General features: G+C 40.7%; 3 protein-coding genes across 3 annotated transcripts; 2 read left to right on the forward strand and 1 right to left on the reverse strand.

The window, feature by feature from the left end:
* The first annotated feature begins 12403 nt into the window (after positions 1-12403).
* On the forward strand, positions 12404-14331 carry LOC145895985 (uncharacterized). Its single transcript, XM_082984750.1, has 4 exons — positions 12404-12517; positions 12735-12866; positions 13518-13643; positions 14257-14331. Exons 1-4 carry the CDS (start codon positions 12404-12406, stop codon positions 14329-14331), a joined length of 447 nt encoding a protein of 148 aa, XP_082840876.1.
* A 394-nt stretch (positions 14332-14725) lies between these two features.
* Positions 14726-15649, forward strand: LOC145895366 (G-protein coupled receptor GRL101-like). Its single transcript, XM_082984162.1, has 3 exons — positions 14726-14822; positions 14882-15093; positions 15151-15649. The coding sequence occupies exons 1-3, from the start codon at positions 14728-14730 to the stop codon at positions 15468-15470; spliced, it is 627 nt and encodes a 208-aa protein (XP_082840288.1). The 5' UTR covers positions 14726-14727; the 3' UTR covers positions 15471-15649.
* Positions 15650-20912: 5263 nt separating this feature from the next.
* Positions 20913-22266, reverse strand: LOC145895986 (uncharacterized). Its single transcript, XM_082984752.1, has 2 exons — positions 22113-22266; positions 20913-21913 (listed from the first exon to the last, which is right to left on the reverse strand). The coding sequence occupies exons 1-2, from the start codon at positions 22264-22266 to the stop codon at positions 20913-20915; spliced, it is 1155 nt and encodes a 384-aa protein (XP_082840878.1).
* Positions 22267-23082: the final 816 nt, after the last annotated feature.

The raw sequence follows: 23082 nt of genomic DNA on the forward strand, positions 1-23082 counted from the left end.
TAGTAGATTTGATCTCGGAATTGTTGACCCAGGCGTTTCGAGTGGAGTTTTATCTGTGATTTAAATCTAAATTTAAGAGTAAGCCAAAAGTCCATGGGGTTAGAGTGGAAAGGAGCGAGAGTTTACCAAAGAGGGTAAAAGCGGTGAAAGTCGAGGAGAAAAAGAGGGTCGTTAAGGGTTCTAGTTTTATTCTTCCCTCGTCCCTTGGGTGGGACAGAGATAAGGTTGGTAAAAAGTCCTTTTCTGGGTTGATCATTTTGATAAACTGCATTGACGTTAAAATTAATCTTTACTGACAACGTTTATGATGTCTTCTGGTCAATGCAGAAGTCACAACAACACCTTGATCTATTGATGAACGAAGCAATCTGCTTCCATTCTGCGACAGTGGACTATTCCCTGTGATAAAACCACCATCACCATCACAAACAGGTTTTTCTGTTTTTCACACGAGTACAAAAAGTCGAGCAAGGTGAAGAAAATAATAATAATATAAGAACACAGTGTTGACATTAAAACAAGTCAGATCATTCGCCCAATTGAAATAAGTTCAAATGAAACGAAGGCAGCGAATGTGGAAGTCAATAAAATGAAATAAGCTCAAATCAAAATCTATTATATTCCTTGCCAAGTTATGCTCTCTTGTACAAAGCCTATTAAAATCTCAAGTTCAACCCAAAGTAAATTGTGCTTAGTTTCATGAATCCTTGAAACTCCAATGTACAATTTACGTAGCTTGCATAACTTCCAAGTCGGCGACCAAACAAAACTTTTCCACTAACAACAAATATCAACATGTTCAAAGTTTATTCATCCGTGAAGTCGCTTTCTTCACGTCAGTTCTGGCCGCTCTCATCTGTGTTGTCACTCGTCAACAGCGCTATCAAGTGACCAAACCGTGTTTCTGTGTCTTGCCGCTTTAACACCTCGGACGCCTGAGCAGCATAAGATTGTGACAGGCAAGTGCATTTTTTGCTCAAAATGTAGTATATTTAGCATAACATATCGCCAACTCGCACACCATAATATATTGAACTATTTTAGTGTTTCAAACGTCACAAAAAGTGTAACAGTCGCTTCATTATGTGAACATAATCCACATTGTGAACGCAGTACAAACAATAATGATCAGTTTGTGATGTCACGAATGTCAGGGGATGCCTGGATTATGAAAGTTTTAATCTTCACCTTCTGAAAAGCTTCTTTTCCGGGACCGATTTCTTTACAAATGCTCAACAATATTGCGTCATCACTTATTGTTGTGATGTAACATTAATTTTGGCATTTCGGAAGATATCCGTTAAAACGTCTGCAAACGGGTCAGTAATTTTACTATTATTCTTCTGCCAACCAACGACGGAAATAAATTTGTGTAAGAATGCTCATATGTGACATTTCAAACGCAATCAGGAGTGTTGTTGTCACCTTACAACACCATTCCTTGGACCGGGTTCCTATAAGCCTTCCTCTACGTTAAATTACATTGTTAATTTTCGTGTAGGCGAAAATGTAATCAATTAAGGTGAATCCCCAAAGGAAACCTGTTAAATCATTTAGCAAGTTATCAGTTGGGTTGTGTAATTGCGTGAAAGCTGTCTTCCCTCGTGTATGACAACTATACCTGGCAGTGGTTTATCAACGTAACCCAGTACCTCTTGTAGTCGCTCAACGTCGTTTGTTATCAAGTGTGTGCTCGAGTGACAGCTGTAGTGAGGGTGTGGGTGGCAGCATTGGTCAAGGCGAGCGACCGTTTATACCAAGAAGGAAATCTGATCGGGATTCGTGGCCGAGATAACCTGGGTTCGAATCCCGGTGTGGTTAAAAAAAATGTTGTCAGAATCGCCCGCTCTTCTGTAAAAAAAAGGCAATCCACCACATTCCTCGCACTTCATTGTGGACTTGGTTCTACAGAGTTGAGATGCGAGAGCAGCGACTGCACGTCATCCCGTTGTATGACAACGAATGAGACATCAACATAACGTCACCAAAACTGAGGAGGGCTGACTAACGTTGTCCGGAGTTCAAGCGACTCCGTTGTAAAGCTCGCAACCACAACGGAAAGTGGAGACCAAATGGCCGTAACAAAAATATTTTTTATAAGGATTACCTCTGAAACAAAGGTAGGTGGCATCCAGGACCAAACGAAGACATCTACAATGTGTGACAGCAACGAGCAACGTATTTCCAATGTTAAGTCGTTTCGTAATTTTTCTGCTGTTACGTTCGCGGCCAACATTACCGGTACGTTGGTGAACAGGAAAACACATCGAACGAAACCATTACCTCTTCTTGCACACACAGCTGTTTTTTCTGCGCAGCAAAACATTTTGTCGGTTTTATTCGTCCTTCCTCACCACGGGTGCCCAAAATTTAGTCACGTTCAGCAAGATTGTCTGTCTCGTAAATTTTCGAAAGTCCGTGAAGTCCGCCCTTCCTCTATTACTTTAAACCCATGTATGTTCCTGATTATCTGCTGCAAATGATAAATTCAGTTCGGATGTTTGTTTGATATTCGAAAGAAGACGTTGGCTTCACATGCTGCCAAGGAGCGTTGTTTGTTTGATGGTTTGATTCACAAATATTCATGTAGGAAATCATAAAAAAACAGACACGAAACTTTGTGATTTTGACGTAAATAAAAGAAGTCTGCGGATCGCTGCTCTATGTGTAATTCACTGTGACATCATAATCAAATACCTGAATGACCACCATTATTTCTGTGCTTAGTTAAATGTCATGTTTATCTCTCAAAGTTTTTCCGATATTCTGTAAGTTTGCGATTCGCCGAATAAAAAAGTAAAAATACCGATAAAACTATATGGGTTCTCCAGTCAAGAAGCCAACATTAAATTTGCCAGAGTGGCAGGCGAGAAGCGCCGCGCACGAATCTGTCAATCAACTTGCAACCATCGTTATGGAAATATTTGAATGCTAAGCAAGAAATCATTCCTCACGCTGTTTAAAGAGGGGGATCGAGTGTTGAAACAAAAATCTGCGGGAAAGCGGAGCTGGAACTCCGGCGAGCTTAAAATTTAATTTTGCACAAATTCTTCAACATACGCTGCATCCTTTTGAAGGGGAGAAGTCAACACAATACTCACCGAATGTTTATTCCGCGCGATTCTATCACAAACTCCTGTGGTTATTTTCTTCATGTTTAGTTTCGGTAAGTAATAAATGCGTGCGCCTCGAAACGAAACTCTTTACAATATTATAGAAGTATACGAACAAGGTAGGCCTCAGATAAAGACATTAGTATTTTTAACATAACGTCGTAATAGGACGATCGAATGTAACCAAAACACAATTACGCCGTGAATAAATATAGCGTCGCGTGATATTAGGTTGCAGAAAGACAATCGTCTGGAATTCGCGTGATGCCTGCAAGTGAAAATCAATTTCCCCAAACTCAGGAAGGGTTATGATGAGTAATATCACAAAAATACCAGACAATGGTAATGGCAGGGCTTTCGGCCACTGACAACAGAGAGGTAACTCTCAGCGTTAAGTAAGGTGTTGTGTCTCGAAGCTACCATTCCTTGTTTGTTTTTCAAAAACATAAGGACTTAGGTGTAGAAATCTATCAGTTAAACAGCAAGCCAATGCGTTCATGAACACCTATTGATACTCATGGGATCCTTAGAATCGCGTGGTCTTTGTGCCCTGGTCTCGTGTTGGGACAATAGAAAATGCAAAGAAAAAACAAATATTGTCATAATAAATGTCAGATGGTATAAGGAACAATGCAGAATACATTATTGACGTAACAATGCCTGTCTTTATTTAATCGCTGGCGATGTTTAGTGCGAAGGCAAACCTAAGGACAATACAAAGGTTGCATGAGTACAGACTGGGGATCTACTTCAATGTACATTGATATGTTGATATTTCCGTAGAAAAAATATTTTCGATGCTGAGTTGGGATATTTTGCTGTGATTTAGGCTAGCTTATTTGCCAACAACTTTTTCAACCTTATACAGGTACGCGTAGATTGGTTGTTGCGAATCCACGTAAACAAACATTATATCAGATAAAGTCGTTTAATTCTGGTTACTTTGCGAGGATTTGTTAAACTGTAACTTACCCAACTCAAAACATTTTGTGTTGCAGAAGTCTTTGGTTGATCAGAGGGGGGATTTAAGACGGATCAGGGCAGGGTCCGACAGACTAAAAATGGGAGCAAGGTTTGTGAGCTATTTAAATTATCTTCATATTAAAAAATAACAACATTTATGTCGGAAAAACAATAAATAGGCATAATTTTTGCGCGGGATAACAATGAACATAAATATCTTCCCGCGTCTAACTAAGCGCAAACATTTTTTGTCGTTACTTCTGTGCAGAGTCGCATCAAATCAAATCAAATCAAATCATGTTTATACTGCGAAAAAAAAGCAACTACGCAAAGAACAATATAAAAGGAAATGAAATGGCATGGGCACCAATAAAACCATAAAGGTTATCGAGTCAGGCGCCCATATAAAGGTGATTTCCTCACGGAGAATCACCGTCTGTCGCAGGATCGCAGCCAGTCGCACTGTGAGGTGATGGGTTGCGACAAGCTGCATGTGACGAAAGGTGGCCACCCGGCCGTGCCAAAGCAAAACCCATCGAAACGCAAACGCCAACTCGGTTCTCAGAACGTTTCCTTTGATCCACATCGACAGACCTTAACGTCCCGATGACAGTCCAAATGTGGTGGTTTTGGTTGGAGATGGTCGGGATCGTATGGAGGTTGCGCTTGTTGAATCATTGCAGGTCTTGATGGTGGTCAATCGCACGTTGTGACGTTGGTGTGCAGCGCTCCTAGGTCTATCATGGTTGGGACAAGCATATTGAATAGGGTTTCGTCTAGACTGTAGCTAAGTTAAACGCGTACAACCTTTGAATCAAAGTAAATGTTCAATGCGACTTTTCTCACGCTTCGCCATTCGCATTGTAAGCGCGACACGAAATTTTAGTCCGTTAATATCGCGCACAAATTATTTTAAGATATAAAAGGTCGCTTACAATATTTGCCGGACCTGTGTTAGCGCTGGAAACCCGACGGATCGGCTGGAGAAAACTAAACGTAGTTTAAAGTATTTATACCAGACATATGGTTGAACCAGTGTGGAGATTAAACTTTTGTTTTGCCAAAAATGACAATAAAACCCTTTCAATGTAAGTTTCATCAAAAAATATGAATGGTTCCGTGAGCTGTCGAGATTTGGCGAAAACTACTGAAAATTTATTCTAAGCGTTTGAGCAACAAGCGGATGAGAATAAAAACAAAAAAGTGACGACAATTTATATAAAAGCCATTTTGGAGGTTACCAGTTAACTTAAATAACCTTGCAGTGTTCCTTGGACATAAAGTTTCTAAAACTCCACTAAAATCCATGATGACGTCACTCCCCTGAGTTAGAGAAATATATCATTTCAAGATATAAACTCTTTGTGTTTTTATCAGGTATTGGTTGAAGGTGGTTGGAATCCTGCTCTCCTTCATCACAATTGTTACAGCACGGTATAAATATAGCGACAGTAAGTATTTTGTTACAAATCATCAACTCTAAATTAATTTAATATAGTTTTACAAATTTTGATGGATTTAAAATCGATTCACGTTCATGTGCTTTGTGCAGAGTTCACTTGCGATGATCGGGAGGAGGTGTGGGCTGACTTGTTTTGTAATGGTGTTTACACCCATTGCAGTGACGGAAGTGATGAGAAACCGGCCAACTTTCCCACTTATCCTGAAAACCTCACCAGTCCTTACATGAGGTGAAAGCACTTAAATATGTTCCCTACATTCGTTGTATTAGTGTTGACCAACCAATAGACGATGTTATCAGGGTTTGGCTTTACTTGAAACAACCAATTTTGAACAGTTTATAATAAAGTCGGGTCAAATAAGACAGTTTCAAAACTCCACGCGTTTAGAAGTATTTTTAATTTAATATTTCAAGGGATTTTTGATTGCGAAACACTCACACGTAACAATAATGTTGTTGAGGTATGAAGTGGCCAGTGGGTGGCGCAAAGAGTTAATCTAAGATAAGTAAAGGTTTATATCAGGGGTGGCCAACACGTCGATCGCATCACAGTTTGCGTTGACTTTGCAAAATTTTAAATAAACGTAATCGTCAATCTTTTTGCATAATTTACCGAGAAACTAAAAGTTTCATGTTCGCCAGTTTAACAGATTGTTCTTAAATTGAGCATTGTTACCAAACACGTGGCACATTGTTACGTAACACGTAGCATTATTACCAAACATGTGGTATTATTCGGCAACACAAAGAAGCAACATTCTGTGCCTTTATTACTAGTTTCCTCGGTAAAACATTTTTGGCGCAGAACGAAAGTTAAAATATTTTTGATATTGTAGGTGGTATAAATACGTTACAATCATAATGCATTAACTTTTAAAACTCTGTGTTAAGGAATTGACAATTATATCGCACGAAAAGTGCATATCCACTTACAACAGGCACGTATTTAATGTTATTCTGATTTACTTTCTGATGAATTCAGTACCTGGCGCACGTACCGACGTAAAAGCTTTTGTTTGTGAAATGCGTACTTTATTTCTTCGGTAATCCAACGCAACTACGTAAACTACCTTAGATGCGACGCCGCAGAAACCCACGTAGGTTTTCTGCCCAAATCGAACTCAAACAGCAAACATGGTTCTGCGAAAATATACAGGAATCTTCCCCAGAATTCGACCCACCTCATAAATATTCCCTTCGCATGTGAGTCGATTATTCAGAAGCTCGATTACTTTCGCTGACAAGTTGGCCACCTCTCCAAACCAAGAAGAAAGTCTGATCGTGACCGGGATATCCCGGGTTCGAATCCCGTTGTGGTAAAGAGAGTTTTTAATGGTGGGAGTAAAACCAGAAACGTGAAATGGTTGCTTTGAAAATATTGAACTGCTTTATTTTTGTTATGAGTCAAGTGGATCTTGGACATTTGTCATGTTTTCTACAGCTGGTGACGAACTGCTGTTTTGCAGCAGATGACAAATTTGCAAAAGTTTTTTGTTGACAATTTTAGCAAGATTTCCTTATCTTGCATACAAGCAAATTTGAGCCAATAATATCAGTTCTGTGATCTGCAGACAAATGGCCACTGTTTCTTTTCTTTTGTTGCACTGGAAACTAATCCGCCACCACGAATATCACGCAAAAACTTACACAAAGCAATAGAAACAGAAATAATATAAACGATGGCAAATAACGGAAAACCCATGTTACATAATATTACATGGAAAGAAAAATGTGGGAGAAGAGTAAAGAGGATAGGAAAAAAACGCCAGAAAGAGGAAGTTATGTTAAACGTGAAGAGGAAAAGAAAACAAATTAAGTAATGGTACAGGATTAAGTTTTGCGGATGTAAGAATGGGGTGGAGAGAAGGTTAAGTAATTTATATTTATAGAATGTTTGACATCGGCCAGGACGCCTTCAGGAAAAGTGTTGTCCATGTTCGACTGGATAGCGAGCTTAAGTTTATAGACTGTTTAAGGGATTGGATGAGGTGTTGGGGATCTTGTTCAAAGGACGGGGATCATTACGGGTTCAGTTACGGGTTTTCCAAATGATATGATAACATAGAGGTGTTCAGAAGGGCTGTAAGGGTTGTGGCGTAGTGTGTGTTAGATTGTGCGAGTTTGGGAAAGTTAAGGAAAAGTGCGTTGAGGGTGTTTACTTACCAGGGTTTATAGGAGCTGGATGGATTGGCAGTCGTGAAATAGTGGTGTAAAGATTTCAAGGATGTCAAAAGTGTCAGTGAGGGTCTGATTCGAAGTTCGAGTAAATAGCTATGGGGATTTCAAGGTTGTATTCAATGAGGGAAAGTTGGGGTGTTGTGGGGGTTTCCAGTATATGCGGGGTTTGTAATATTGTTTTAAAGGAGAGAGAAGTTAAAGGTCAACAAAGAGGGGGATGTTGACCGCCTCGTAACAACCAATCCCTGCAGAGGCACAGAGTTTAAGGGATGGGATCGGAAGTCCTAAATGCACACACGTATGTACGAAGTAGGCGCCATTGTCAATAACAATGACAAAAGTACAAGATATTTGCTGATTAAAAACGGGATGTGTTGAAGTTGCAACGAATTCATGATTAACAAAACTAATTGATGCATAAAGGTCATTTTGTTACGTCACTAAAGACAAATTGGTCGTTGTGTTTTGTGTTATAACTTCCAAATGTATCGTCTTTGCTGGGCTTGGCCCAAGTATAACCATGTCAATGCAAGTTTGCCTTGCCTTCAATGTATGTTGTACAACGTTGTTTCACACGCCTGGCTGGTGCGGCCATTTCCTTTCGGAGCTTTCTGAAAAGACCGGGATTTGAACCCAGGTTGGGATACGAGTCGGGCGTCTGTCGTTTGGACGAGCGAAGCTGCGCCCGCCTCTGAGGTCTTAACCTTATCTACGGTTTGAGTGGTTTTGCGCCTGCGTCTGCTGCTGCATTTGCTGCTGCTTCGCCTGCGTCTGCTGCACAAGCTTGGAAAGTCGTTCTTCTCACAAAATCATACCTTTTCGGTTGCCGATCATACATGACGTCAACAGTCAGGAATAACGTTTTGGTCGAGTACTGATTCTTGCATTATCACCACTCTCTTCTTTCATCAGCTTAAATTGTTTGAGAATTTAGCAGGGTTGAAAAGGTCTTTAACGTCAAGGTTGTCGTCCGTTGCAAACGGTTTAACCTCTTTCAAACCACCGGCCGAAACGCTAAGCTGGAAAACTGCCTTCGCGTAGTTGATTACGCGATTTTCTTGTACGACTCCAGAAATAGCGCACGCGGGCTGGCCACTGGTATCCCAACTCTCCTCTCAAAACAAAAGCATCCCTAACAAGAGCAGGACTGGCTTTGCTTAGAGTGGCTTCAGTAAATCTATCAGAACAGCTCATTAAACGAGAAAGCTGAAACAAGAAAACGGAAACAGGAAAACTTCACAACTTCGCGAGGGACTTGATATATTTGCTTTTGCTTGACTGACTTTCAGACGCTTATCTAATTCCAATAGTTTTCATCGTCCTTGTTTTCTCGGTATGGATGCATCTAGGTCGAAACAATGGTCAACTGTTTACAGCTCACAGAATTTATAATATTGGCTCCAATTTGCTTTCTATTAGTTATTTTTCAGCAGATGTTACGCGAAATTATTGTAAAGTTGTAGATTGTGTATTGTTATTCACATATTTGCATACTCAATCGTGCATGAATACTTGGCATTAAGCTGGTTTATTTAAAACCAAACCTAATATATACAGAAAGTCAGCCATTTGCAAAAACAATACGTCGCGAAACCATTGTTATATGACGTAATACATTACTTTTGTTACAGTTGCGACAACAAGTTTGACTACGGCAATTCAAACAAAGTATGCGCCCTAAGAGTGAAGGAGTTTTGCAAAGGAATAATCCAATGTGTTGGAAAAACTTGTGACATCTGCCCCTCCCATTTCCAGTGTCCGAATTCAGGTTGTCGGAAACGTTCGACTGTTTGTGATGGCGATCCTTGCAATGACTGTCCAGCTTTCCAACACTGGAATAATGGACATGGATTTAAATGTGTTCGGAATGGCAGGAATTGCAATCTTCCGCAAATGTTTCTATGGGACAGCGTTGCCGATTGTGATGATAAATCTGATTTGTGTTACACCTCGGAGAATGGAGATGTCAGGTATTTGTGAACTGTTGTGGTTGGTTAAAAATTCCTTCCGTTAAGATTAAACAGAATGGACTTGTGTCATTCGCAGAGACACTCGAAGTTCTCAGACATTTAATCATCGTTTATGTTTCCAATGTACAAATGACCCCATGATTATCTCAAGGTCAAGTGTGTGTGATGACGTCATCGACTGTCCCGATAAAAGTGACGAATGTTTTTGTCAACCTGGGAAAACCAAAGATTGTGGCAAGTTTCATTAGTAAGTTAAAAAGCATTAGTTTATTCTTTGGATTGAAACCACTGACTCCAATGCGTCACCAGAATTCTATGACTTGCAATAGTGTAAGGTGTGTTAAGTGTCTGTAAATACTACATGACTTGTTTTCATTGGCATGACTCATAAAAAACTAATGCAGGTGTTAAGGATGTGTTTCGCCGTTGCAGGAAAATACCCATTCCTTTACTGTCGATTACGTTTTTGACCTTGATTACAAAGTATTGCAGTCGAAAACGACTTTAAATGCAAGTCATCCCATATCTGAGCAAGCATCTATTGTGACGTAACAGTGTTTGAATAATGGGCGACCAAGCATAGGAAGTTTGCTTAATACTAAGTTGACAGTTTTATTTATTGGGTTGAAGTGGTTTCAATATGTTTGTCTGTTCTTCAGCTACCGTGTTTTGAAACCAATTAGGATAAAGCGAATCTTTGGTATTGTTTATATTCTTGACGTACTATAGAGGTTATTTCAGTGGAGTGCTGCAGGTGTTTGGAGGTTAAACTTCCTTTCGTAATTTTGGGTCAGTTTTGAGCTGAATTCCCATGTATGGGTTTTAAAGACGTTTGTTTAATTACTGCATGAGTCACAAAAATATCATCTGCATTCAATTTAAGTTTTTTATTTCAAAATAAACCCGAAACATTCAAATATTTTCAGTGTTGAGGAGGAAGTGAAGAACGACTGCTCAACAACAACAACAACAACAACAACAACAACAACAACAACAACAACAACAACAACCAACTACATACAGGGGAGGTGGAAGTGTGCGGTAAGTGAGAATACATAACTTATTGTTTAGTCGGAAATAAGTGGTTTAGATGTTTACGTACATTTGTAGGTTCTTACCAACACAATGTACTTACTCACTTGCTGGACAAACTCCAGTTTAAACGTTAATATTTGTTCTGTCTGTGGCGCCATCGCGACCACTTCAAACACTGTTGCATGTAGAAAGATTACGTTGTACAGACGTTGTTATATACTGGTGGGCAATATTCAGTGACATCATACACAATAACCAAACTACACCTACTTCGTTGCTACAAAACACAGGGTTCAAGTAATTCCTCCAAAGCGCGTTGCATTCGGCTGCTCTATGATGGATATGACTTCCGCCGCATCTCACTTTGCCATTATCTTCACGGACGATGTACGAACCCGGTGTTTTATGAGGTTGAGTCATTTCGTAATACCGAGCTTCACCGTCGTAGCCGACAAAGATCCCCGTAATATTGCTACGGATTCGTTTGAATACTTTTATCGCGAGTTATAACCTTTTAGATATTTTCAATCAGATTCCTTATCATCATGGAAAATTGTTCGCTCTCTTTGACACATTGCACATTTGTTAACTGTTTGTAATCTACCTTAATCTCAAAAGCTCGGAGTTTGGAATTCCTTCCCATTGTTTAAAACCAACTATGGGATGTGGTGGCGAGTAAAACTAGCTTCGCATGCAACATTTCTCATTCTGAAACATTGAAAAAAAAATTTCAGAAGTTTATTTTGCAAAAATTCGAACAAGACTTCAATACGTGATAATAATTATTTACAAAATCCTATTAGTTTACTAAAAAAATACCTCAAGGTCGTTAACAGTTGGAACTCGTGCTTGTACCGAGTTCCCCAGACGTTTCCTGTGCAAGGTTGACATGCGTGGAATTTATGTGCATTTGGGATGCACAAAACCACCCAACACGGCATGTAGTACTGATTTGTGATTCCTACATTTTTAACAAGTGGCACAAAAATAGCAGCAGTTAATTCTCCCTTTCGTCACAAATTGTATTTGTTCGTCAAGCTTATTTTGTTATTTTCTTTGTTTTTTACCTGGTTGAAAAAAAAACTTAAAAAAATAAACATCTTGTAATGCATGACAATCACATAGTGATCACATTCCCATGTAGAAAAGTCTCGAACAAGTTTGCTGTCATGATGTTTGTTGCTGTCAGTGTTTTGTTGGACGTTTCTAGGTGTCCCACATGCGCACTGTTACCTGACAAATTGAGTTTGTATGCAAAAAGTTTAAGGTCACTGCTGGTCTTTCGCCACCGGATTCACAGATTTTGTGGCAGAGAAATCTGTTTCAAAACTTATTAATAAAAATAATTCTTGCAACAGGAACAGGAATTCCTGGCAAGCCTAACAATATATAATAAAACATTCGTTTAAAATAATAACCAAAATATTCCTTCCAGCATGAGCAACAAATTGTTCGCACAAAAACATACCAGGAATCACGTGATGTGTTTTGCACAGAATTGGTTGGGGAGGAGGTTCGACAACAAACTACTGTGCGATGGGAGTCAGGATTGCGGTGGTTGGATTCCTGACACAGATCGACGATTCGTCACAGGTCGACGATACTTCACCCACGATGAAGATCCTCAATTTTGCACACATCGGAAACACTGCGACACAAAAGACGGACTTCTCAATATTCCTATGTCCAAAGTATGCGACGGTTTCATCGATTGCAATGATGAAAGTGACGAATATCCAGAACAAAACTGCACAAAGAAAGGAAGATTCTACTGTCCAGCGTTCAACGGAGCCAAAGTAAAGTTATTTCTTGTCAACAAAACCACAAAAAATTAAAGACACCTTAATTGCAAGAGTTACGGTAAAATCACTTCAAAGCTGTATTTTAACTATAAAAGAAAGTAGGTTTCGGTGTCTGTTGTTCAGTATTGTTTGTCATAATGCCCTTTGTTGAATCTTTCTCACACAGTTAACCACAAAGACGGTTTAAGTATTTCCCAGATTCTTGTGACAGATTTCTATAAACGAATCGGATGTTTGTGACCTCACAATTAACTGCGATGATCAAAGTGACGAAATAAACTGCACAAATGACGGAAGGTTTTATTGCGAAAACAAAGATCCATTGTTCGTTAAGAAGGAGAAGGTAAACACATGTTAACAATATTTAAAGTTTTGTGTCCTGTGGCAAAGATGTTTTGATTCCGTGCATGTTAATGTTGTGACCGAAATTAGTTCAGCGATCCCGAATTCGGACTAAAGTTATTGGGAGGGCGGGTATGGAAGTTTTAGGACCGATTTAGAAAGAACTTTTCTCCGTTTTTTAGCGCTTAATTTCCCAACCTCAACTATGGTAAACGCTCAGTTCACCCTGCACTAACGACTTACCGTCAAAACAAAAGTTGGGAGCCGATCTACAGAGTCGGATACTTTCATCATTTAGAAGCGCCCAATGTTAAAAGGACGAATACCAAAGAATAAAGTGCGACCCACTGCACAAATCACGTTCTTTACACCTAACCACACAAGCACACCTCAACGTTTGCCACCAGATGAGAACTGCCTGTTTACGAATTAATTCTTATTTTTGTCGCCAGATTTCTGACTAAATAGCGCGTCACACGCCTTCCACGTACCCAAAACTACACATGCATTTTACAGTACACATTTTTTGTCCTATTTCCATAGTTCCGTTGTTCACCAATTACATACAAAACAGTAATTTCGCATTGTGCTGTTTACAGACGCCAATATGACCAACTTAACTACAAAGTTTTCTTTAATTTACTCCATATAGAAATTCAATGGAGTCGGCGACTGCTCTGATTGGTCAGACGAGTGCCCAACAAATACAAAAGTGATCAACGAAAACATATTTTCATCACTATACGAGTTGATTGCAAACCCATTTCTACGAACCATTGTATGGATAATGGGGATGCTCGCCATTGCCGGAAATTTGGTAAATTAAACTAAGTTTGTTTTGTCTTTGTTGCACAATAGGAACACGTGTTATATTCCTTCAATTTGTTTTAAGGTTGTCATGGTGATGGAAGGCAAAACGTTGGCGACGACAGAATCACAATCTGCTGCATTTCGCACAAACCATCTGCTCGTTTTGAATCTATCCGTTTCCGATCTACTCATGGGAGTTTATCTGATCATGCTGGGAGCCGCTGGTGTCAGATACTCCGGAAATTATTGTGCCAATGACCTTATTTGGAGATCAAGCAGAAGTTGCACCACAATGGGGGTATTGGTTTTGCTTTCAAGCGAAACATCGGTGTTTGCAATGGTTTTGTTGACCATATTCCGACTGTATGCTGTGAAAAACGTAAGTGAAACAATTGTATTTGGTTTAGTCAGCTATCGCCAACTCCGTTGAACCGGTGACGGCCCTTTCCAAAATTTTATGACAACTTTATCTCCGGAAACCTATTTATTATCACTTTCACAGCTATCGCTAGATTCTAAGCCTGACATGAGAAACGAATATTGTTGAAATGACGTAGTTTTGCCCAATTTGGGATCTACAGGGTAGAGAAAGAGGAAACATTTTCCAGTCCGATGAGATTCGAACTGACAACTACATTCCCCGCCCATCGAATTGACCACCGAGCTTGCAAAACTTCTGTCTTTTGAATAAACACAAGTCAATGTTCTGTTTTGTTTCAGCCATTCGATGCATCCTTGAAACCGGAAATGGAAACTGTCATCCTTTCCATTATCCTCTCCTGGGCATTCTCGTTTACAATTGCTTTTATTCCACTCACAACTCAACTTCAACATTTGTTTGAAACCAAAGCTTGGATGAATGAGAATCCGTTTTTTGACAATGTTGCAGTCGACTTTTCTAGTAAGAAATTGTCGTAGATGTTGGTGGTGAAACCAGTTTCAAATCACATTAAATATTTGCGTGTACAGGCATGAATAACTTCATGGATCGATTTGTAACTTTCCAACACAACTTCACAAGCAACGATTCCCAAGTACTCAACACTGCCCTCATGCGAGTAAATGATGCTAATTCCTGGATGGATTTTATGGATATTCTTGAGGATTACAATTACACAGAGCTATTTGATATTTCTGGATATTTGGGGTTCATTTTTATTCGCGAGAAATCTTCAATTTTATCGCCACAAAATTGTTTATGTGTAGATATTACAGCAGTAGCAGTGTTTGCATCAGCAAACTTTATGTAACGACCAACGACAAGGCATGGGGATATTCAATCGCTATCATTACTCTTAACTTCCTGGCCTTCATGTTTGTGGCAATTACGCATTTTTGGATATATAAGAAGACAACTGCCAGTGCCAGGCAAGTGAACGAGAGACTAAGAGAGGGCAGGGCTGCAAAACAAAACAAAGGTAAGCACATTCGTATTTGCAGACATATTATACCATTAATGCTGTTTGTTTCGGCAGAAATGCAAAAGAAAATCCTTCGACTGATAATTACCGATTTTCTCTGCTGGGTTCCAATTTCCATCATGGCATTTGTAAACTTCGGTGGAGTCCCTATGCCTCCAGTGATGTACGCTGTGTCAGCAATTATCCTGCTCCCCATCAACAGCTCTCTAAATCCCCTCATCTACTCCAACGCACCGAAACTGCTTTATGATAAAGTCCGGGATGGCCTACGTGCCGTTTTCAGACGTCAACCACAGGAAGAGCAACAGGAGGATGTGGTTGTGGTTGCTAACCGAGAAAACTTACATGTGGTTGAAGCAGAAACCGCTCTGTAAACAAACCTTGCATTCAGTTTGTGCAAAATGTGTTTCCTGGTATAAAATGGATAGAACTGAATCTTTTTTGACGTCACGCGTACCTTCTTTGTGTAAAATACTATTCAGTTTGTTATGGCAAAGTAATTACAATCTAAAATTGATATATCAAGTTACATCTTTCCATTTAAAAATCTCACAAGTAGGACAAAGTAACATCTTTGACGTCAGACCCAATCGAAAGAACAAAAACACGTGAATTTTGGTTGATGTACGCACTCTGTTTGCTTAGTTTTGCTTTTTGGATGTATTTTGTGGGTCTTCATTTTATGTACCATGATATGAGTCACGTGACGAGTTAATCGGACTCGTTGTCCACGTCACACGTCATCCAACACATGGACACTGTTACTATGTGTAAGTGTTGGAACGCTTGACATCAACTTGGGTAGAATCATTTTGGACATTACAATGATGCGGTGATTCCCCTTGCTTCCATGTGACTTCCCTACTACATTTTGTTTCTGGATCAACGTTTACTTGTAAATATGATGTTATGATGTTGGAAACATTCCATGTAATCAACTCATGGAATACAAATTATCGGCAGATGAAAATATAATCTGCTACCTTTAAATATCACCAAAAAAAAGTTAAAAAAAAACCTCAAAACCCCCTCTCACACGCCTTGTAAATAAACCTCGCCCTGTGTATTTTGTATATCATTGAAAAGTATATTTTACTGCAAACAAGAATCAATTACTGTTTGGCATTCAATATCAACTGGTTCTTTCGCGGCTAATTTAAACTTTCATCAAAATTTAATCGTTGATTTGAATGTTTGATTGCGGATATTTTGTGCTACTTGTTGTTGTTATCAATAAACACAGTGTTGAGAGGGTAAAAGTGTGTGTATTCTTGAACTTGTGAATTCTGATGAGGTACAAGTTCCAACCACACTTCATGAGTTTGTTGAGGAATTCCTCACCTGTTTGAGTTGGTTCTTGTTTGAATTCTCGTCCAGTGTTCAATTCCGTTATAAAGTTCGCAACCACAACGGAAAGTGGAGACCAAATTGCCGTAACAAATACCTAAGGATGTTTGTTATAACGAAGATTGTCTGAATTGTGGTCTATTCCTTAAGGGCCGACACACCTGTCCCGCAGCACAAAGAAACTGCTTTAATTGCAGAAGGAGGGGCATTACCAACGACTGTGCAAGGAACGGGCAACTAATTGTGTTCAACAGGCAAGCTGGAATGACTCTGAAACATTTGTAGGTAATGTCAAAACTAACTTTGCGTTAGATGCACCAACGGTATGGCTGAATGTTAATGGCAAACCAATGCATTTTAGGATAGACACCGGTGCAGACGTTACAGTCGTCGGTTTAGAACATTTTCGCAATACACCATCTGTCAAATTATCCCCAACATCGCAAATACTGCTAGGTGCACAGAAAGAGCAATTAGCAGTCTGTGGAAAGTTTCGTGCTTGTTTGAAAAGTGACCACCGTGAAATATTTCATGAAATTTTCGTAATTAATACCGTCAGTAAACCATTGCTTGGGTGGCCTGCAATTAAAGAACTGTGTTTGTTTTCTGAAATAAATCACCTTGATTCCGCTGAGCATTATCGTAAGTTGTTTCCCACTGTGTTCACGGGATTAGGAAAATTTACAGAGACTTGTAAAATTCGCCTACAACCAGATGCAAACCCGTTTTGTCTGATTACGCCCAGAAGAGTGCCACTTCCACGTCAAGAAGCTGTCCGCAAAGAATTGCAGGAAATGGAACGGTCTGGTGTTATATCTAGAGTAACCCAGCCGACAGCGTGGTGTTCAGGTATGGTGGTGGTTCGAAAGAAAAGTGGAAAGGTTAGAATATGTGTGGATTACACTAAACTAAACAGAAGTGTACTCCGCGAGAGATTAATGCTCCCCACTGTAGATGAAACATTGTCAAAATTGTCGAAAGCAAAATTGTTTACTAAACTTGACGCTAATTCGGGTTTTTGGCAAATTCCTTTGGACGATAGTTCAAAACTACTAACGACATTTATCTCTCCCAGTGGCCGTTTTTGCTTCAATAGACTTCCCTTTGGCATATCGCTAGCGCCGGAGCACTTCCAGCATCAGATGTCGTCCATTCTTGTTGATCTGGACGGTGTTGTTTGTCACATGGACGACGTTTTAGTGTTTGGAAACACCAAACAGGAGCATGATGGACGTCTAGTAAGTGTTCTAAATAGACTGCGGGAAGCGGGTGTCACGTTAAATGATAAATGTGAGTTTTCCAAGCAGAGTATAAAGTTCTTGGGCCACGTTATAGACCAAAACGGCATTAAACCTGATGCCGAAAAACTAATTGCATTTAAAAATATGCCGAGACCTAGCAATGTATCAGGGGTTAGAAGGTTCCTGGGCATGGCAAATCAGTTGTCAAAGTTTATTCCGGACTTGGCAGAAATTTCTCAACCCCTACGAAATCTTCTAAAAACAAGTACTGACTGGGTTTGGGAGGATATTCAAGATAAAGCTTTTAAGATCATTAAAGAACGCTTGATAAGTCCACCAACGTCAACTCATTATGACCCTTACATGCGCACTGTAGTTTCAGCTGATGCATCCTCTTATGGCCTTGGTGCTCTCATCAGACAGGAGGTTCAAGGGCATCTGTTGCCTGTTGCTTATGCCTCACGATCATTGAGTAAAACTGAGCAAGGTTACGCTCAAATTGAAAAGGAAGCTCTAGCGGTAACTTGGGCCTGTGAAAAATTTAGAGATTACCTCATTGGTTTAAAATTTACAATTGAAACCGATCACAAGCCATTACTGTGCCTCTTAAGCAAAAAAAATATAGATGACCTTTCTTACAGAATACAAAGATTTCGCATGAGACTAATGTGGTACAATTATGACATGGTATTTGTACCCGGAAAGAGTCTTTATACTCCAGATATACTGTCCAGATTTCCACTTGTTGGCGAAACGGAAAAAGAAGAAATGTTTTCTGATGAAGTGGAGGAATATGTGTCGGCAGTAATAGCTTCCTTGCCAGTATCTGATCGGCGACTCAAGGAAATTGTTCATGAAACCAAGTTGGATCTAGTTTGTTCAAAGGTGATGCAGTACTGTCAAAGTAAGTGGCCTGCAATGTTAGACTGCAAATTAATACCATTTAAAAGGGTCTCGGAAGACCTGTCCATTAAACAAGGTCTGATTATGAGAGGCGATCGTTTGCTAATACCTGCTTCGTTGCGTTCAAGTGTGCTAAAAAATATTCATGCTGGACATCAAGGGGTTGTAAAATGTAGAGAGAGGGCGAAATCTGTGTGGTGGCCCGGAATAAATACGGACATTGAAAATTATGTTGGCAATTGTGCCGTTTGTGCGAAATGGCGTAGAAACTCTGCTGAACCACTTAATCCGTCTGTATTGCCAGATTATCCGTGGCAACGAGAGGCTTGCGACTTTTTCCTGTGTAACAACAAAACGTACATGTTGGTGGTGGATTATTTTTCCAGATTCATCGAAATCGCCCAAATGTTAAAAGACACCACTTCGGAGAGTGCGATACTGCATTTAAAGTCTGTTTTTGCTCGCCATGGCATTCCTGAAGAGGTTGTTTCCGACAACGGGCCACAATTCGCTTCAAGATATTTTAAAGAATTTGCAGCTGCGTATAGGTTTAGGCATGTTACTAGTAGTCCATATTTTCCTCAGAGCAATGGCGAGGCAGAGCGTGCTGGTCAAACGAACAAAGGGCTACTCCGAAAAGCAGAAGACATTCCCACAGCGTTGCTGGCATACCGATCAACCCCTGTGAAGTCTGGTTGGTCTCCCGCAGAATTGTCAATGGGCAGAAGAGTGCGAACAACCGTCCCCATCAGGAAGAACCTCCTTGTGCCTAATTGGAACTTCCTCAAAGAATTTCGGCGACGTGATCAAAGAATTAAAGCTGACCAAAAAAGACAATATGATGCACGACATTGCGCACATCGGTTACCTAACCTATGTCCGGAAACGTATGCCTGGATTAACAAGGACGGTGATTTTCGTCACTGCGAAGTGATATCACCTCACGCTGCACCGCGGTCATACATTGTCCGTGGGGAAAGTGGTGAACTGAGGCGTAACAGAAGGCACATTCACCCAGAGAAGGCACATTCAGCCAGTGCCCACTCAGGAACAGCCCTATACTACACGCTCTGGTAGATTAGTTAAAAAACCGCAACGACTGGATTTGTAGTGCAATTGTGTTTTGTTGCGCTAATTGTGTTTGATTATGTTGCCTTTGCAAAAGGGGAGATGTGATATTATTTCTATGTACAAATCCACTAGGTGTCGCACACGCATATATATTCACGATCGATGCAGTGTGACCTTCTCTTTGAAACTGCTTGGCTTGGCGAATAAACGCTACAACTCTCAACTAATTTACAGGTACCACACAGATTTTTGGTCATTAAACACCCATAAAATTGCCCAAATTATAATTCACAATGTTTCTTGCAGAGCATTAAAGTCATGCTCCAAACCATCTGTAAGGAGCATCTACAAGCAAATTTTTTTTGAAAACAAGATTATGGAAAGCAGACTTCCCAAAATCATCAATATTCTCAACTTGTTGGCTGCCTATTTTGCTGAAAATATTGAAGTGTTTACGAAATGCTTTGGTGTAAGTTTTGTTTTCCTACCTCTACCTCTTTATACCAAAGCCTAACAAATTAAAACCTTGCTAACCAACAACTTTTAGAAAATGCATATTTTTTTAGAACAAACTATAATTGTTTATATTATATGTGTGATAATATGTAAATGCATGTAAGAATAAATAGGGTGCATAAACTATTCAGTTGTAACATAATTTTTTTTCTAATTTTGTTCGGTTTAATTAAGCCCCTCATGTGTTAAACCAAAAGTTTGGCGGACCTGCCTGCAGCTCCTTTTATTGCAGTCCTAGGTGATATATTTTATATTTACTGCTATTTTTTTTTTTTTGCCAGAATTGCTCTTCTGGCACTTAGTTTCTAAAGTGTTTATTGGAAACCAACGTTTCGTCTGCCATCCAGGGAGACTTCTTCAGGGTTATGTCAACAGTGAAGCATCACGCACACAAAACACTAAAAACGCAGGAAAACGCAGGAAAAACGCAAGAAAACACAAGGAAAAAGGCATAGATAACACTGGCACCGCTTGCATCGTCACGTAAACCAGGTGTGTATCGGGGCGTAACATTTACAACAAGTTGTTGTATACAGCTGGAAAATATACGCATTGCTCCTTATCGTTTATGCAATGGTAATTTTTATGGATGTGGAGCGTCTCCAGGAACAGACGTTTTGTATGATCGTCCTCCATCTCTAGGATTTGCACGTCATCAAAGTTAACTCGGTGGCCGAGTGTGGCAGCGTGTTTTGCCAGTGCTGTCCTCTGGCTGTTCGCTGCAACGTCGCGGCGATGCTATTTTAACCGAGTCTGTAACCTTCTCCCTGTCTCACCGATGTACGCTCCACCGCAGTCCTTGCACGGAATGTAATAGACAACGCCTTTTGGTTGGCCTGTACCCTTCTCGATAGGGTGAGACAACATCCAGCCCAGTGTGATGTGTGGCTTAGTGTAGACCGCAATACCATAGTCCAACATCATACGCCTTATCGTGTCTGCTAAAACAGGAACGTATGGCAAAACGATCGTACCGGTAGTTGGCGCTGTTTCTTGTGGCTTGACCGCAGGCTTTCTTCTAAACATCCATGACGGATACAGATGTTTCCGCAGTGCATTCTTTATGAACTTCACCTCTTTATCACGGTCTTCTTCTCGGGAAACCAGAGCCTCGGCTCTATCCATCAGCGACCGCACTACCGCTGTCTTGTGCTGTATCGGATGTGCCGACTTAAACGATAGGTACCGATTGGTGTGCGTCGGCTTGCGGTACACACGAGTGCTGATCAAACCTTTCTCATCACGGATAACCTCTGTATCTAAAAACGGTAATTTACCACCACTTTCCTTTTCTAAAGTAAATTTGATTGAATCCTCCACATGGTTAATGTGCTTAAGGAACAACTGGAGCTGTGCTTCATCAACGATGGCGAAGGTGTCGTCGACATATCGCTTCCAGTAACGAGGAATATGCGCAAAAGTGACGAGTGCCTTATCCTCAATTGTTTCCATTACAATATTCGCCACTACCACAGAGATGGGAGAACCCATCGCCGTACCAAACACATGTTGGTAAAACACACCACGAAAGGAAAAATAGGTGGCGTTCAAACATAATTTCAGCCATTCAGCGATATCCTCACAGGACAGCAACGTGCGCTGCTCAAGGTTACTGTCATCCTCTAAGCGTGCCATGACATTAGCAACAGCTACCGATATTGGCACATTGGTGAAAAGAGACACGACGTCAAAGGACGCCATACACTCATCATCCGCTATTGTCAAGTCCCTCACTTCGGCTGCAAATTCACGTGAGTTTTTAACGTGAAATGGGCTGTTCCCAACCAAAGGGGAAATAATCCTTGCTATAAATTTGGCGAGCATATAAGACGGTGACCCGATAAAGGAAACAATGGATCTGAGGGGCACGCCCGGCTTGTGGACCTTGGGAAGCCTATACAATTCGGGCGTCCTACCGTCTCTGCAATGCAAACTCACCCACAGATAACGCCTCACGCTCCCTGTGTAAGTAACCGATGAAGCGGTTTATCTTTCGTTCTAAGGACGGGGTCGGGTTTCTGGATAACTTTTTGTAAGTCTTTGCGTCACTTAAAAGTTCCAGCAGTTTAGTGTTATATTCGGAACGGTTCATGACCACCGTTCGATTGCCCTTGTCGGCACGCAATATGACGATGGTCTGGTTATTGTGAAGCTCTCGTGCAGCCGACAGATATGACCTAGGGGTGTTAGAGCCAACGGTATTGTGGTCACAGTGGCTACGAATACAGCCAACAACTTTGCCCTGCAGAAGTGACTTTATATGCGCGGGCTGTCCAACCACGCCTTTCTCAACAGAAGGCAAAATTTGTTTCCATGGTATCACGTTGGGTGTGATGGCAAAATTCATACCTAGCGACAAAACACCATGCTGTTCTGGTGTGAGCTCATGGTCTGACAAATTGATCAGCACTCGTGTGTATCGCAAGCCGACGCACACCAATCGGTACCTATCGTTTAAGTCGGCACATCCGATACAGCACAAGACAGCGGCAGTGCGGTCGCTGATGGATAGAGCCGAGGTTCTGGTTTCCCGAGAAGAAGACCGTGATAAGGAGGTGAAGTTCATAAAGAATGCACTGCGGAAAAATCTGTATCCGTCATGGATGTTTAGAAGAAAGCCTGCGGTCAAGCCACAAGAAACAGCGTCAACTAACGGTACGATCGTTTTGCCATACGTTCCTGTTTTAACAGACACGATAAGGCGTATGATGTTGGACTATGGTATTGCGGTCTACACTAAGCCACACATCACACTGGGCTGGATGTTGTCTCACCCTATCGAGAAGGGTACAGGCCAACCAAAAGGCGTCGTCTATTACATTCCGTGCAAGGACTGCGGTGGAGCGTACATCGGTGAGACAGGGAGAACGTTACAGACTCGGTTAAAATAGCATCGCCGCGACGTTGC

This window comes from Ascidia mentula, chromosome 3 (genome assembly GCF_947561715.1).
Source record: "Ascidia mentula chromosome 3, kaAscMent1.1, whole genome shotgun sequence".
NCBI lineage: Eukaryota > Metazoa > Chordata > Ascidiacea > Phlebobranchia > Ascidiidae > Ascidia > Ascidia mentula.

What these genes read in the sequence shown, in the direction of transcription:
- LOC145895985 (XM_082984750.1), top strand. Translation starts at nt 12,404, where the DNA reads ATGTCCAAAGTATGCGACGGTTTCATCGATTGCAATGATGAAAGTGAC. An exon ending in TGTTCGTTAAGAAGGAGAAG is followed by an intron (nt 12,867 to 13,517) that starts GTAAACACATGT and finishes TACTCCATATAG; the next exon opens with AAATTCAATGGAGTCGGCGA. An exon ending in ACCCATTTCTACGAACCATT is followed by an intron (nt 13,644 to 14,256) that starts GTATGGATAATG and finishes TGGGATCTACAG; the next exon opens with GGTAGAGAAAGAGGAAACAT.
- LOC145895366 (XM_082984162.1), top strand. Translation starts at nt 14,728, where the DNA reads ATGCGAGTAAATGATGCTAATTCCTGGATGGATTTTATGGATATTCTT. An exon ending in GATATTTCTGGATATTTGGG is followed by an intron (nt 14,823 to 14,881) that starts GTTCATTTTTAT and finishes GTTTATGTGTAG; the next exon opens with ATATTACAGCAGTAGCAGTG. An exon ending in GGCTGCAAAACAAAACAAAG is followed by an intron (nt 15,094 to 15,150) that starts GTAAGCACATTC and finishes TTGTTTCGGCAG; the next exon opens with AAATGCAAAAGAAAATCCTT.
- LOC145895986 (XM_082984752.1), bottom strand. Translation starts at nt 22,266, where the DNA reads ATGAACCGTTCCGAATATAACACTAAACTGCTGGAACTTTTAAGTGAC. An exon ending in GCGTGAGGCGTTATCTGTGG is followed by an intron (nt 21,914 to 22,112) that starts GTGAGTTTGCAT and finishes GTGAATTTGCAG; the next exon opens with CCGAAGTGAGGGACTTGACA.